This window comes from Macaca thibetana, chromosome 20 (assembly GCF_024542745.1).
Source record: "Macaca thibetana thibetana isolate TM-01 chromosome 20, ASM2454274v1, whole genome shotgun sequence".
In the NCBI taxonomy this organism is placed as follows: domain Eukaryota; kingdom Metazoa; phylum Chordata; class Mammalia; order Primates; family Cercopithecidae; genus Macaca; species Macaca thibetana.
Genome location: NC_065597.1, coordinates 34444081 through 34459717, shown reverse-complemented (window position 1 = coordinate 34459717; position 15637 = coordinate 34444081). Strand labels below are relative to the sequence as shown.

At 54.1% G+C, this 15637-nt stretch overlaps 4 protein-coding genes across 4 annotated transcripts in view; 3 read left to right on the top strand and 1 right to left on the bottom strand.

Annotated features, from left to right (window-relative positions):
• Positions 1-15637, top strand: part of POLR2C (RNA polymerase II subunit C) — a 103146-nt gene that overhangs the window by 35572 nt on the left and 51937 nt on the right. The gene's annotated exons all lie outside the window — the stretch shown is intronic.
• Positions 1-15637, bottom strand: part of PLLP (plasmolipin) — a 194887-nt gene that overhangs the window by 134853 nt on the left and 44397 nt on the right. The window lies entirely within an intron of this gene.
• The window catches only part of COQ9 (coenzyme Q9), a 292337-nt gene that overhangs the window by 235693 nt on the left and 41007 nt on the right, over positions 1-15637 (top strand). The window lies entirely within an intron of this gene.
• On the top strand, positions 10137-12280 carry CCL17 (C-C motif chemokine ligand 17). Its single transcript, XM_050773152.1, has 3 exons — positions 10137-10256; positions 11287-11404; positions 11991-12280. Exons 1-3 carry the CDS (start codon positions 10187-10189, stop codon positions 12076-12078), a joined length of 276 nt encoding a protein of 91 aa, XP_050629109.1. The 5' UTR covers positions 10137-10186; the 3' UTR covers positions 12079-12280.

Sequence of the window (15637 nt, the reverse complement as noted above, 5' to 3'; positions counted from 1 at the left end):
TTTTTTTGAGACAGAGTCTTGCTCTGTTGCTCAGGCTAGAGTGTAGTGGCCTCTGCCTCCTGGGCTCAAGCGATTCTCCTGCCTCAACCTCCCAAGTACCTGGGACTACAGGCACCTGCCACCATACTCAGCTAATTTTTGTATTTTTAGTAGAGATGGGATTTCACCATGTTGGCCAGGCTGGTCTCGAACTCCTGACTTCAAGTTATCCACCTGCCTCTGTGTCCCAAAGTGCTGGGATTACAGGCGTGAGCCACCACGCCCAGCCTAAACAAAGATTTGAAAAACGTGAAGGAGTGAGTCCTGCAGGTATCTGGGGACAGAACATTCCAGGCAGTGGAGGGTCAGAACATTCCAGGCTGTCAGAGGGTCTTGGACTTGTCCTCTGGGTGAGGTGGAGAGCCTTGGGGACGTTCTGAACACAGGAGATTCATGGTCCCTCTGCTGCTGTGCTGAGAACACACTGTAGAGGGCGACAGGGAGAGCACCAAGAAGGCAGTTGTAGGAAGCCAGGCAGAGATGCTGGTTTCTGGGTGTATTTGGAAAGCAGAGACATGAGCTCACCCAACAGATGGGAAGTTGGGGGCGAGAGGAAGAGGCGTCAGGGATAGCGTCCAGGTTTCTGGCCCTAGTAACCGGAAGGAAGGGGCTGGCAGAGAAGGAGGAGAGAGCAGGTGTAGGGGTGGGTGGGAATCAGGAATTCAGCTTCGGACTTAGGGGGTTGGAGCTGCCTATTTGGCATGGCGAGTAGGCAGCTGGACGTAGAAGGAGGCTGGAGTTTGCGAGAGAAACTTGGGAGTGGTTAGCATATAGATGATATTTAAAGTCAGAAACGTGTACTATTTGCCAGATATATGCAGTAAGGCAGTTGATGCAAACCAAAGCCTTCTAATGTAATTATTGTTATTATTTTCATTTTGCAGCTGTAGAAACTGAGGCTCAGAGAGAAGTGACTTTGAGCTCAGTGTCACCACCTGCTGATGGGAGAGCGGAATTCAAAACCAGGTGTCCTGACCTAGAGTCTTTGCTCCTAACCCCTCCACTGTGAGGTGGCCCCCTCACTGGATCTTTCATGGCATGTCTTAGATGAGAGGTGGATGGTCTTTGGATCAAGGGAAGATAATCCATACAAGAAGGGGACAGGAGTTTGGAAGCAGCAAATCAAGTCACAAAGTGAGGGGACGCACTGGCCCTCAAGGAAGCTGAATGTTGGGGAGCAGTGAGATGAGACTGAATAGGAAGGAGGGGCTAGATGGAAGGTACAGCTTCAAGATTGGCCTGAAAAATTTTGACTGGATGGGGAAGGAAGCAGGGAGCCATTGATGGTTTTGGAGGAAGGGGACACTATATGGTTAGGGCAGCCCTTGTGAAAGATCCATCACATATGGGCATACAGCTGATGAGGGAGGTGTCAGGAGAGACCAGAGAGGAGGAAACAGTCCCAGAAGTTGTTGAGACTCTCTGGGTGTGAAGGATGAGGGCTGAGCCAGTGGAGATGAGAAGGAAGCGAGGAAGCCAAGCTCCCACTGAAGACAGCGCTGAGCGGAGTCTCTGCCTGATGTAATGTGGGGGATGGAGGCGAGGAATGAGTCAAGGGCAAAGTTTCATACTGGGGGCAGACGGGGGGGTGGGAAACAATGCTGGCTTGAACAGATAAAAGGGAGGCTGGTGTGAGAGGGAACTCGGTTTTACACTTCTGGTACTTGGGGCTGAATGAACCATAGCAGGACAGATTTCTGCTTCCCAGCAGCCCACAGGTTAGTGTGGGGGACAGACTGCACAGAGCTGGCCAGGCTGCAAGGCAGAGAGAGCTGAGGGGTGCCACAGAAAGATGGGCAGGAATGGGCAGCGTCCAGGTGGGCGTGTCTCATTGGTTACTGGTCAGGGCTGGAGACAGATGAACAAGTATTTATCCAGATGTAAGAGATCTGGGGTAGATGATGTCAGGGAGGAAGAGAAGGTTGCTTGAGGCAAAAACAAAGTCTAGGACAGAGGCCCAGGCTTGCTCCTGCCACCAGCTAGCTCTGTGCTCATGAAGTAGATTTTTTTTTTTTTTTTTTGGAAATGGAATCTTGCTCTTTTGCCCAGACTGGAGCGCAGCGCCACAGTCATGGCTCAGTCATGCACCACCGTGTTGGGCTAATTTTCATTTTTTGTGTGTGTGGAGACAGAGTCTTACTATGTTGCCCATGCTGGTCTCAAGCTCCTGGGCTCAAGCGATCCTCCCACCTCAGCCTCCCAAAGTGCTGGGATTACAGTGGACCAGTTGTTTAAACTACTCTGGTCAGTTCCTAATTTTCTCATCTGTAAAAAATAATAGTTCTTACCCCTGAAGCTGTTGTGAGGACAAAGTAAACTAATAGACTTAACTGCTGAGACCACCCCTGCCACCCACCCCAGCCTGTAGTGAGAGCTCAGGGACATTTCTGAGAAGAGGAGCTCACGGGGAGCCCAGGGAAGAACCGTGTCCCAAATCCCAGTGGGAGGAGCATCAAGAAGGGAGGTAGGTTCCCAGGGATGACAAGGAGATTCTCTGAGCCAGTTGGAGACCAGGAACTTTACAGACTTCATCTCAGTCAGTTTTCCAGGCCATACCATGAGGGAGTGTCTATCATCACACCCATTTCACAGATGAGAAAAGTGAGGTTCATAAAATTGCTGTTGGTCACACAACCAGGAACAAGTAGCAGAGGGACTGGGACCCAGGGCTGTCGGTAATGATTCCAGAGCCTCTGCTGGTAACCACTGCCCCACACTGCCCAATGTAAGGCGATGGGAAGTTCAGGGGGTGGCTGGAGGGGATCGAGAGGCTCAGAGAGAGCACCCTTTCCTAGAGCATCAGAGCTGGAAGCCACATTGCTGAGGATTAATTAAATCACAAGTGGGCAGAGAGGAAATGGTAGAGGGAAGTACAGACCACACATCGGAGCAGTTTGGTCATGAATGAAAGGAGAAATGGGAGGGCAACATGCGGGGGTGTTGAGGTCAAGGGGAGATCTTTATGGAAGTGGAGAGACAGGATCATGTTGTCAGCAGAGGGAAAGGGTGTCATGGGATGGGAGACAGTAAAGAGCTAGAAGATGGCGGCTCAACTGCGGGAAGGAGGCCCCTCTGGGATGATTAAGGTTGAGATTCAAGCCACAGTTGAAGCAATGTAGGTTTGGCAGAAAATGGCCACAACCATAAGGAAGTTGTAAACTAGATGGAGGAGGAATCAGGGTATCCTTGGTTAGATTCCTCTGCTTTATCCACGACAGAAGGATTTGGGTGTGTCTCATGAAATGACGGGACACACTGGTTTAAAAACAATTTGCCCTGGGATGAAGGAGGCCCTGGGATAGAATGTAAGTTGGGCCCATGTTGTAGTTCAGAATCTCTAAGTGACCATCCATCTGTCCATGCATCCATGCATGTATATATCCATTCATCATCTATCAAGCCATGTACCCATCCTTCTATTCACCCATCCAACCACACATCCATCTATCTGTACATCTATACATACACCCACCTATCCATCTGTCCATCCATCTGCTTACCCATCCAGTTTCATGCATCCATCCATCTATCATCTGTCAGTTCATTCATCCATCCTTCCATCGATCCATCATCCATCCATCCATCCATCCATCCACCCATTCATTCATCCATTCATCTATCCATCCATTCATCCATCCATCTATCCATCCATCCATTTACCCATCCATCCATCTATATATTCTTTTACCATCCATCCACACATCCATCTGCCATCCATCCACCTACCCATCCATTTATCCATTCATCTACCCTTCCATCTATCCATCCATTCATCCATCCATCTATCCATCCATTCATCTACCCATCCATCTATTTATTCTTTCACCATCCATCCACCCATCCATCTATCCATCATCCATCCACACATCCACCCATCCATTTATCTACCATCCATCCATCCATCCATTCTTTCATCCACCTTCCAGCCACTCATCCATCCATCACCCATCCACACATCCATCCATCATCTATCCACCATCCATCCGTTCACTCATTTTTCCCTTCTATATCCATTCACCCATTCATTCATTCACCCATCCATACAACCACTCACCTATTTATACGTTCAGTAAACATATATATATATATTTTGAGACAGGGTCTCACTCTGCCTCCCAGGCTGGAATGCAGTGGTGCAATCATGGCTCACTGCAGCCTCAACCTTCCTGATGTAGGTGATCCTCCCTACTCAGCCTCCAGAGTAGCTGGGACAGGTGCACACTGTAACACCTGGCTACTTTTTTTTTTTTTTTTTTTTTTGAGACGGAGTCTCGCTGTGTTGCCCAGAATGGAGTGCAGTGGTGTGATCTTGGCTCACTGCAATCTCCACCTCCTGGGTTCAAGCGATTCTCCTGCCTCAGCCTCCCAAGTAGCTGGGACTACAGGCACACTCCACCACACTCAGCTAATTTTTTTTTTTTTTTTTTTGTATATTTAGTAGAGACGGGGTTTCACCATGTTGGCCAGGAAAGTCTCGATCTCTTGACCTCGTGATCCACCTGCCTTGGCCTCCCAAAGTGCTGGGATTACAGGCGTGAGCCACTGTGCCCGGTCATTTTTTTTGTATTTTTTTGTAGAGACAGGGTTTCACCATGTTGCCCAGGCTTGTCTTGAACTCCTGGGCTCAAGTGATCCAGCTGCCTCTGCCTCCCAAAGTATTGGAATTACAGGTGTGAGCCACCACACTGGCCTAATAAACATATTTTATTGAGCACCCACTAAGGTGCTAAGTCCTGGAGGGATAAGTTGGAACATAAAAGAGATCCTTCAAAGATTTTACAGTCTTTTGTGTGAGTCCCAACGAATAAATTAGCAATCACAATAAAATATAAAGACAGCCATGAAGAGGGAAGTCAATGAACTCTGGGGACATAGAGGAAGGAAGGGAGTGAGGGTTCAAGCTGCCCTCTGAAATGAGGGTAGGAGTAAAAGGAAGTGAGATGGGGGAGCAGGAGAGAATGTTCCAGACAGGAAGAACAGCCTGTACAAAGGCTTGGGCATCAGTAAGGGCCTGGCATTTTCAAGGAACTGAAAGAAGGTCCATGTGGCTGGGACAAAGTGATGTGGTGGGTGGTGGAGCTGGAGGAAAAAGCTGAGCCTGGAGAAGTAGGCAGAAATGTGGGCTTCGTCCTGAGGGTAATGGGGAGGCATTGAAGGATTTCGAGAGGGGAGAGCCTTGCTCAGACTCGTGTTTTGGAGATCACTGGGCTTTTGAGAGGAAGATGGACTGGACCCAGAAGGCCTGGAAGATGGGGCATGAGTTCACGGCTGTGGTCCAGCAGAGAGATGGAGGGGGAGCAGGAGACGAATTCAGGACACATCCAGGTAGCCAACTAACACACTTCGCTGATGGACTGGATGTGGGCAGTGAGGGAGAGCCCAGGGACAGAGATGACCCTTGGATTTCCGACCTGAGGAACCAAGAGGACACCCCATCAGGAACGACAGACACATCAACGGGCACGTCAAGTCTTTGGGACAGGGGAATGGGACCTATTTTGGGGCCAGGGGTGGAAATACCAGTTGGGACCCTTACATCTCAGCTGGACTGGCCCTGATCCCTGATTCCCGGCCCCCTGGGTAGGGCAGGATGAATCCAGTTTCAGCTGTCAGTGATGGAGATGAGTAAACAAATGCTCAATCCTTACTGAGCTGCTCCAGGAGACCCTAGGCAAGTCACTGCCCTGATGAGCCTCAGGTGACACTGGTGTGACGGGGATGACACTTCTGCCTTGTTGCCCAACCCCGGTCAGCCACAGCTGTCAAATGCAATTGAAGATGATGAAGAGCCGCCGCCCCAGCTGCTTGGATGCTCTGTGACTGAGAGCATCCTCGTTCCACCCACTGCCTTGGGGACAGGCTTCTGCGGGAGCCTGGGCAGAGCCTGGGGCAGGAACGTTCCTTCCCTGTCTTTCAGGGAGAAGGACCACATATCTGCCTGTTCCAGTGCCCTCTGGCCAAAGCGGAGTGGGCTGTTGCAGCAGCCCCTGGGGCAAGCACGGCAGATTCCTGGGTGGTGTGCCTGCCCACTTTAGTCAGAGGCGTTGAGACAAGGAGTTACCATGGCCGTTCCTCCCACTCAGATCCAATTCCCCTTCACACTCTCCTAATAGGCCTAACAGTGTCTGGCCTGCTTCCCTGCCATGGCCCTTTCCCTTCCCCTGGCCACAGCACTGTCTCCCCTGCTGCCCCTCCACAAAGCTCTGCCTCACTGCCACCTCCTCCAGGGAGCATTCCTGATTGCCCTGACAGACCTCCAGGTCCTAGAGTCCTCACAGCAGCATAAGGATCTCTCAAGATGCTTCACATAGGCCCAGATTCGGGATATTTTGTCTGGAAGGTCCCTTGGCATCCATCTCACAGCCTGGGACAACTGAGGAGGAATAAACTCGGTTAACCCCTGGTAAGGAAACCACCACAAAAATGTCCCTGGTCCCGGCCACCTCCCAAAGAAGACGGAGGCACACTGGGCCCTTTGCATCCATCTCACCTGCCCTTCCTTCAGTCCTGTGCTTACTCGGTCAGTCCTGTGTTTACTCGAACGCTGAAGGTTCACTGCATGCCAGGCACCATGCTTGGCCCTGGGGATGCCCACAGCGCGGGGCAAGGCAGACACAGCCTGTCCTCGTGTGACTGGCTCTCAGTCTTGCATTTAGCCTGTGCCCCGTGCCGGGGTTTCATGCTGTTGCCCTTTTTTTTTTTTTTGAGACGGAGTCTTGCTCTGTCACCCAGGCTGGAGTGCAATGGTGTGATCTCGGCTCACTGCAAGCTCCACCTCCCAGGTTCACGCCATTCTCCTGCCTCAGCCTCCCCAGCAGCTGGGACTACAGGCGCCCGCCACCAAGTCCAGCTAATTTTTTGTATTTTTAGTAGAGATGGGGTTTCACCATGTTAGCCAGGATGGTCTCGATCTCCTGACCTCATGATCTGCCCGCCTCGGCCTCCCAAAGTGCTGGGATTACAGGCATGAGCCACCATGCCCAGCTGTTGTTGCCCTAATTTATATCTGCACATTTCCCTCTCTGCACCTTTGCCTAAACCGTGCACCCTGTGCAATGCCCTTTCTTCCAATCTCAGTATGAATCTTTTTTTTTTTTTTAAACGGAGTCTTGCTCTGTCGCCCAGGCTGGAGTGCAGTGGTGCAATCTCGGCTCACTGCAAGCTCCGCTTCCCGGGTTCACGCCATTCCCCTGCCTCAGCCTCCTGAGTAGCTGGGACTACAGGTGCCCGCCACCATGCCTGGCTAATTTTTTTGTATTTTTTAGTAGAGATGGGGTTTCACCCTGTTAGCCAGGATGGTCTCGATCTCCTGACCTCGTGATCCGCCCGCCTCGGCCTCCCAAAGTGCTGGGATTACAGGTGTGAACCACTGCACCCGGCCTCAGTATGAATCTTATCTACAAAACCTAGCCCTATGCCCTATAGCCACCTCTTTCAGGCAGCCTTCCATGAATTCTGGCCAGAAGCAGCCTCTCCCCAATCTGTGCCCCGAAGCCCTTTAATCTCACCTGCATGTCCCTATAAGGGGTCAGGCCCTGTTCCCCCACCCCTACCCACTGTGAAACCCCACAACAGCAGGGTCTGGCCTCTGTCCGCCCTGCAGCCCCCAGCACAGCCCCGAGAGGCCAGCTGCCCCTGCCAGCCAGGCAGCCTGCACCAGCCTTGAACTGAACCAGAACCTTCCTAGTCCAGAACCTTCCACTGCTACTTTCATGATCTGTTCCCCAGAACAAACAGGGGAATTTGGGTCCTTCTGGAGAAAGCTCTGAGTCTGCGGGAAAGCGAAGAAAACTCAGAACCCACCAGGGAGTTTCCCCAGCAGCAGGGACTGCAGTCACTTCATCATTAATCAGGGTGCTCGCTGGGTCACAGCTGTCCCTTGCAGTTGTGTAGCACAGAAGAGCATGTAGCGGCTTCTGTGGCAGGTGGAGTTCCCACAATAGGGCAGGCAGAAGCCACAGGGCAGAGCACACAGAGGGCAGCGAGGGCAGGAGGGGTGGTCAGCAGAGGTGCCCCTTCCTGCCTGTTCCCAGGACCCAGGCCCGGCCCTACACCTCTGGGCTCAGGCTCTGTCGCCAGGTCAGGGCTGCCCTGTGCCTGCACACCTTCCCCTGCCCAGCGCGGCCTCCTTTGCAGGGGGACTCTGCAGGGAGCTACTCTGAGGCTGCTCCTCCCCTTCTCTGGGATGTTGGCACCAAGGAGGTGCCCAGGCAGGAAAAGCAGCCTCCCCTCCCGCTCCTCTGCATGTGCAAATGGAAGCCAGCCCTGGGCGCAGGAGGCGTGGCTGGGGGCAAAGAACCCATCTGGGCTGTGGCTTGAGGAGGGGGCAGGGTCAGGGTCTCTGGTAGCTGATGCGACCTCCAGAGAAGCAGAGAAATGTTGGTGCGAGGCCCGCCAAGGGGGTCTCCATCTTCCTGAGATCTACCGTTTTGGCAGGGCTCTGTGGGACAGACCAAACTTCCTTCTACAGGTGATGAGATTGAGGTCCAGAGAGGGTCTGAGAGCTGCCCGAGGTCACACAGAGGATCCCGCCCACAGAAAGATTCCTCCATGAGCAGGGAAGCCCCCCTCCCAGGTACGGAAGCAGCCAGGCCTCCCTTGTTGAGGGGTGGGGAGAGGAGCGCCTGGGGCTCCTCCGAGGTTGAGGGTCTCTGTCTGGTTTCCTCTCATAGGATCCCCGCCCTTCCACCTGAGGACTGATGAGGTTAGCTCTGAGCGATGCTCCGGGAGCGTGGGGTTTCCACAGGTCCCCAGAATCTAAAACCAAGAAACAAAAAACCTCACGACAAGTAGCGGCTGTTGCTGTTATCATGACAGTTAGTGAAAAACTTTGTAAAGATACAGTGATTAACACAGGGTGGACTGTGAGAGGGTGGAAGGCACCTATCCTTGTTTTGGAGGGGCAGTGCTATCATTTTGAGTTGGCCCTGGTCATGCAGGGACAGGGTGAAGCCAGGCCGAGGTCCCCCATGTCACAATCAGAGTCCAGGTGCTGCCCTGCCTGGAGCCGCCCTTCCCTGGTGCTGCCCACCTGAAGGCCATGGGACTCTCATCCTACTGAAGGGATGCCCGTGCTCGGGCTCCTTCGAGCCCCAACAGGGCGACTGGCAATTTCCTCAGGTGGTCAGGGGACTGACCCACTTGCAGGGATGCTGTGACCTGGGGCTGAGACCCTAGAGTCACAGAGAAGCCAGTTCACCAACTTTATCAACCTCCTTATGATTGCAATTCTTGTTTTATTCCTGACCCTACTGGAAAGTGGACTCGTGTTCTGTCATCTGCCCTGCAATGAGCTGGGGTGCCTGGAAAGTCAGCTCAGGGCCTGACTCAGGCTGGACCCTGACCAGGCGTCTAGTACTGACTCCGGGACACAGCTCTGCTAGAAGCGAGAAGCAGCATCTCCCACTGAGCCCTTCGTTCTGTTCTGTATCTTAGGGTAAGGCATCCCATTTAGGGGAATGTGGTTTCCTGAGCTATTTGGACTGAATGGTGATCGAAGCGCCACCGGGCTCTTGCCTCCTGCGGTCAGGGCCTCGCCTGGGATGGGACACCAGCCAAAGCTGCTCTGTACCCTGGCTGGGCCTCAGCCTCTCGGAGGCAGATGGACCTCCCTGCAGAGTGATGCCCATGTGCCCGTGCCTGGCAGCCGTGGTGGCCCCGACAGCACCCTGAAGCTCACTCATGGTCCAGAAGAGCTCCGCTTGGTTTCTGCCTGGTTGACTCCCCAACACCCCCGTCTACCCCCCACTCAAGCCACCACGCATGAAGGACGCTCTCCAGCCAGAGAGATGAACCCAGCTGTGCATGGAGGCTTTTCAATTCTAATAGAGGAACCAAGAAATGTCCCCTTTGAAAGGAGAAGTATGTCACTGCCATGGGCTCCAGATACATGTACCCCACCTCCATCTGCAGTTGAGTGCCCCTTCTCTGGAAATCCACAAATATTCCAAGAGCTGGACTTCTTCTGAATCATCTCAAATTCTTCGAACTTCGCTGGTCTAGGGAAGGATGTGAGGAGGTGACAGAAGGCGGGGCAAGACCCTCAAAGAGGTTAAATAGGTCACAGCCACCCTCGACTCTCACCAGGGTGTCTCCCTAAGCAGAGGGACCCGCACACAGAGAGACTCCCTCCTGGGCTCCTGGCACCATGGCCCCACTGAAGATGCTGGCCCTGGTCATCCTCCTCCTGGGGGCTTCTCTGCAGCACATCCATGCAGGTGAGAGCAGGAGACAGGTGGCCAGGGGTGCGCACCGGGAGGACAGGAGTTAGGGGCATGAAGCAACACACACATTTGTGTATTATTTACACCCCACCTACTCCCACAAAAGACATGAGAAGCCCACAGCACTAGGATTTTGAGGGAAATAAGCAGAGAAAAATGTTGATGATGACTCAGCTCTTGTGGGTGGGCTTGGTGAGGTCCAAAGCGAGCACAGTGGCTGCAATGGCTGCAAGGTGGGGTCTGTGGCTGTAGTTGTGCAATGGAAAATGAACAATTCTCAAAATTATTTATTAGCCTCTGTTTTATTAACAGGTTTTATGCACAATGAGGGAATCAGCATAAAGATAGGATAATTGGTTCCAAAAGCATGTAAAAAAAGATTCTTTTTTTCTGAGATGGAGTCTCGCTATGTTGTCCAAGCTGGAGTGCAATGGTGCAATCTCAGCTCACTGCAACCTCTGCCTCCCGGGTTCAAGCAATAATCCTACCTCAGCCTCCCGAGTAGCTGGTAATTCAGGGGCCCAGCCACCAGGCCACCAATGGATTTTCACCATGTTGGTCAGGCTGGTCTCGAACTCCTGACCTCAGGCAATGCACCCACTTCGGCCTCCCAAAGTGCTGGGATTACAGGCATGAGCCTCAGCGCTCAGCCTGAAAAATAGATTCTTATATTAGGTTGGCAAAGGGAAGATGAAATAAGGTTGCCAGGTGTAGACATACAGGGACGCACAAGACACACACACGTAGGCACTCACAGGACACACAGGATCCCCCACAGACACACACAGACATGCATACCCACAAACACACGGGACCCCCACAGCATACACAGAGGCCTTACACACACTTGTGCACGGTAACACACAGACACACATACACATAGGCAGCGATGCACACGCAGTCACCACACACAGGTGCACACATGAACATGCACATGCAGATCTTCCATGAACAGCCTCCAGGAGACCCCGCAACCCACACCCAGATACTCACAGACACCCCTGCCCCGCTCCTCTCCCTGCAGCTCGAGGGACCAACGTGGGCCGGGAGTGCTGCCTGAAGTACTTCAAGGGAGCCATTCCCCTTAGAAAGCTGAAGACGTGGTACCAGACATCCGAGGACTGTTCCAGGGATGCCATTGTGTAAGTCCCCCCCAGCCCTACCCCTGCTCCTCGGGGCCAAGCTTGGGGACAAGTGCTCCCAGGAGCTCCCGGGACGGCCACTGGGGAGCAGGGAAGAGACAGTGGGGCCTTCCCCCCGACCTCTGCAGGCTCCTTGGGGCAGTTCATGTTCCCCATGCTGTGGGACCCAAAACGGCTGCAGGCCATGAGGTCCAACCTGTTCCTTGATTTGTGGTGAAATCGAGGCCCCGGAAGCGATGAACACCCCCAGGTCACACAGCTGGTCAGGGGCAATGTGGTCACCTCCCCTGGCCTGGGCCTAAGCCCTGCCTGCAGTTTCCACGTCCCAGGCTCTAGGCCGCCTGGGGGCATGGGCAGGCTGAGGGGTGGGCACAAGGTCCTGCAGCCCTGGCTGTCTGGGAGGGTTGATGTCACTCAGGACAGAGCCTGAAGTCCCAGATCTGCCTCCAATGCCCTGTGTGACTGCAGCAACTTCTTGCCCCTCTTGGAGCCTTGGAATCCTGGTCAGCACAGGGCGGGGCCGTTCCAGGGACTCTGGGGGCCCTTCCCCCTCTGCCACCCCTGGTAACGTCCTCCTTCTGTGTAGTTTTGTAACTGTCCAGAACAAGGCCATCTGTTCGGACCCCAACGACAAGAAAGTGAAGAAGGCACTTAAATACCTGCAAAGCCTCTAGAGGTCTTGAAGCCTCCTCACCTCAGACCCCTGACTGTCTCCCGGGACCACCTGGGACCTCCACCGTTGGTGTTCACCGCCCCAACCCTGAGCACTTGGGTCCAGGGGAGGCCTTCCAAGGACAAAGAAGCGCCACAGTGAGGGAGATCCCATCCCCTTGTCTGAACTGGAGCCATGGGCACAAAGGGCCCAGATTAAATTCTTTCTCCTCAGTCTGTGTCAGCGTGTTCATCCCCACAGTGCAAGACGCGCTTCCACTCCAGCCTGTCACTCTGGGAGGGTTCTCAGAGAACATCTGGTTCTGCCCTGTGCAGGTTGGAAAGGGAGACTGAAGCTGAGAGGGGCACGTGGCTTCCGCAGACCACGCACCAGTGAGGGGAGGCCCTGGTGAGAGGCCCCGGCAGGGGCGGGGCTGGTGGGGTCCTGGGAGGCGGTGGCTGAATTCTGTCCCCACCCACCCCGAGGTCTCCCGGTTTCCCCCTAGCCCAGCTCCTGTTCTTGCTCCACGTGGAGTTGAGGACAAGCTTCCCCAAGGTGCTGGAGTCAATTTCACAGACTGGCCAGGAGCCTGCCGCAGGCCACAGCTCTGCCCAGTGCTGGGGAGCCCCCTGGCCGAGGGTGGCGGGACCTTGCAGCCCTGTCTCTGCCTCCCCCTGCACTCACTGCAGGCCCGTTGGCCCGGCTCCTCCTGGCCCTGGCTCCCTCTCCCTGCTCAAACTCCAGACCAGCTTCAGAGCGAGGGGGATCTGTGGGTCCTGGGTCCTTTCGGGGGCCCTGGGTCCTCCGCCTGCAGCTACCTTCCTAGCCCCCTCCAGCCCCAGGCAGGCGGGCACCACGCAGCCCTGTGATTCCTCCTGACTGAAGTGTGATCCCCACCTGCCCGGGCTGACCTCCCCACTAGCTCAGCTGCGCCCAGCCTGCAGGAAGCCGGCCCAGCACATCTGCCCACCGACTCGCTCCCCCAGTTCTTAGCGACTGCCCGGAAGCCGACCCCCTGCTCCGCGTGGTTCTCTCATTGGTTCGTGTGTGTGTGTGTGTGTGTGTGTGTGTGTGTGTGTGTGTGTGTGTGTGTGTCAGTCCCAGCTCCTCCATTAGGTTGAGAGCCCCGTGAGCCACTCCGGGGACCCCGCACCCCTGTGCTCAAAAAGATGGGGACTAGAGGCTCAGGACACCCCACCCCCAGACCCCTGCCCATGCCCAGCTACGGGCTGAGCACAGAGGAGTCAGGGCCTTCCCTTCTACTTCTCTCTCACTCTCCCAACCAGCGATGGGGCCGTGGCTTCTCTCTGAACACAGTTTGGCGGCAGGGGCATGGGTCCTTCTCTTCCGAGGACCTCGTGGCCGGCATTGTTTGGCAGGGCTGCGGTTAGAAGGGCAATTTCCAGGCCCGACTGTTGCCTCCTTCTGCCCCCTTGTGGCCAGTCAACTCATTGCAGGGCAGATGATAGAACGCAAGTCTACTTTCCAGTAGGGGCAGGACTAAAACAAGAACAGCGATAAAAAGGTTGATAAAACCAGTGAACTGGCTTCCCTGTGACTCTAGGGTCTCTTCGGTCGCAAATGGGCTCATATCCTGTCCTGATGCCGAGGAGGATCCTTTGAACAACTGCCTAAGACCCAGAGTTCTAGGGGTGGCCCAGTCTGAGTTCTTCCTGGAAAATTGTCCTCTGAATCCACCCGGTGGAGGATGATTTAAAAAGGGAGGGAGGCAAGGAGAAGCTCCTAAGGTAGCAAAGGCCAGCGACGGTTGGGGTCTAGACCCCTGCACCCTGCAGGCCAGAGCTGGAAGAACTCTCAGAGTGCAATGGCTGGATTTCGGCTCACTGCAACCTCCACCTCCCAGGTTCAAGTGATTCTCCTGCCTCAGCCTCCTAAGCAGCTAGGATTACAGGCGCCTGCCACCATACCCGGCTAATTTTTTTGCATTTTTAGTAGAGACAGGGTTTCACCATGTCAATCAGGCTGGTCTTGAACTCTTGGCCTCATGTGATCCACTCACCTTGGCCTCCCAAAGTGCTGAAATCCCAGGCATGAGCAACTGCGCCTGGCCTCCAGCAAACTTCGTTTAAAAAAGCAAGACCTTTTTTTCTCCCCCCCTACTGAAATCCTACTCAGAAGCCCATATTATAAGCTGAGATAAGTAGAGCTGCCGTGGAGGCCTGTGAGGAGGTGGGGAGTTGCCAGAGGGTCCCTGAAAGCGAGGTAGGGTGGGGGCGTTGCATAAAGGCAGGGAAGAGGTGGATCCAGGACTGGCAACAAAATGCACGATTCAGAATCCAAGTATTCACGAGCAGCATCCGGTGCAAGCTGGGGGATGGTGAGATGCAAGAGCTAGGACAACTGCCATGTGACCTCAGGGCATTTTAAGGAGGTGTGACTTGGAGGCTGCCATGATTGGAAAGCTGGGAGGGAAAAAGAGGAATGGGCAGGTTCGGGGTGAAAAGTGAGGAGGAGTGCCAGACTTACGTTGCTTCTTTCAGCTGATAGGTGCCTCCCCTCCTCCCCCACCCCACCCCTGCTTTTTTTTCTTTTCAGATGGAGTCTGGCTGTGTCCCCAAGCTGGAGTGCAGTGGTATGATCTCGGCTCACTGCAACCTCTGTCTCCCGGGTTCAAGGGATACTCATGCCTCAGCTTCCTGAGTAGCTGGGATTATAGGTGTGTGCCACCATACCCAGCTGATTTTTGTATTTTTAGAAGAGACAGGGTTTTACCATGTTGGCCAGGCTGGTCTCGAACTCCTGAGCTCAAGTGATCCGCCTGCCTCAGCCTCCCAAAGTGCTGGGATTACAGGTGTGAGCCACTCTTCTGAAATCCAGTTTCTCTTCAACGTTCAACTCAGTGTTGCCTCCCCGGCAGCCACACAACCAGCCCTGGTCTCTCTGGTTGCATCTGAACCTGGGCTGTGTGTCCTCCACCTGCTGCCAGCTCTCACCTCAGTCTAATCCTGACCACACTCTGTCCCTTGTAATTGGAGCTGCTTGGGTGATTTACCCAGTAAACGCACTGAGCAGGTATTTGGGTCAGGAAACAGTACCAGACTCATTTATGAGGAGGAAAAAAGCTTTGTGCATAGTGTATATTTGATTTATACATTTTCATCAGTGTTGCTTGGGTGAATTCCACAAGGGGCACTAGTGGGGAAAGAGAAATTTCCTGGGGAGCCCTAACAACCGGGCCTGAAACACATCTCATCTCCAAATGTGGAAATTAGAATTGGATTGTTCTCCAACGGCCCACCAGAGGGCACTCTGCTCTTAGGAGGAAGTTCTGAGGCTGATGCGCCAGAGGCCCTGACCCCACCAGCTGGACTCCAACCCCATCGCTGTCCCCAGGGGCTGGGATCAGCCACATCTGTTTGTAGCTGCACTAGGCCTTGAGGCAGGGGTGTCTGTAGCTGGCCAGCTCTTCTCTTGGGGGAACAGAAGCTAAGAAACCACCAATTACACTGCCTGGGGTTTGCTGGATGAAGAGGAAGAAGGAAGGAATGCTGCTGGGACTAGCAGGGCCACTAACTCCAGACGCAACCTGGGCAGTGCCGAGAGCTGTGGGCCGGGGTGTT

Coding starts and splice junctions, on each gene's coding strand:
- CCL17 (XM_050773152.1), top strand. CDS start 10,187: ATGGCCCCACTGAAGATGCTGGCCCTGGTCATCCTCCTCCTGGGGGCT. Junction 10,257..11,286: donor TCTGCAGCACATCCATGCAG/GTGAGAGCAGGA, acceptor CTCTCCCTGCAG/CTCGAGGGACCAACGTGGGC. Junction 11,405..11,990: donor TGTTCCAGGGATGCCATTGT/GTAAGTCCCCCC, acceptor CCTTCTGTGTAG/TTTTGTAACTGTCCAGAACA.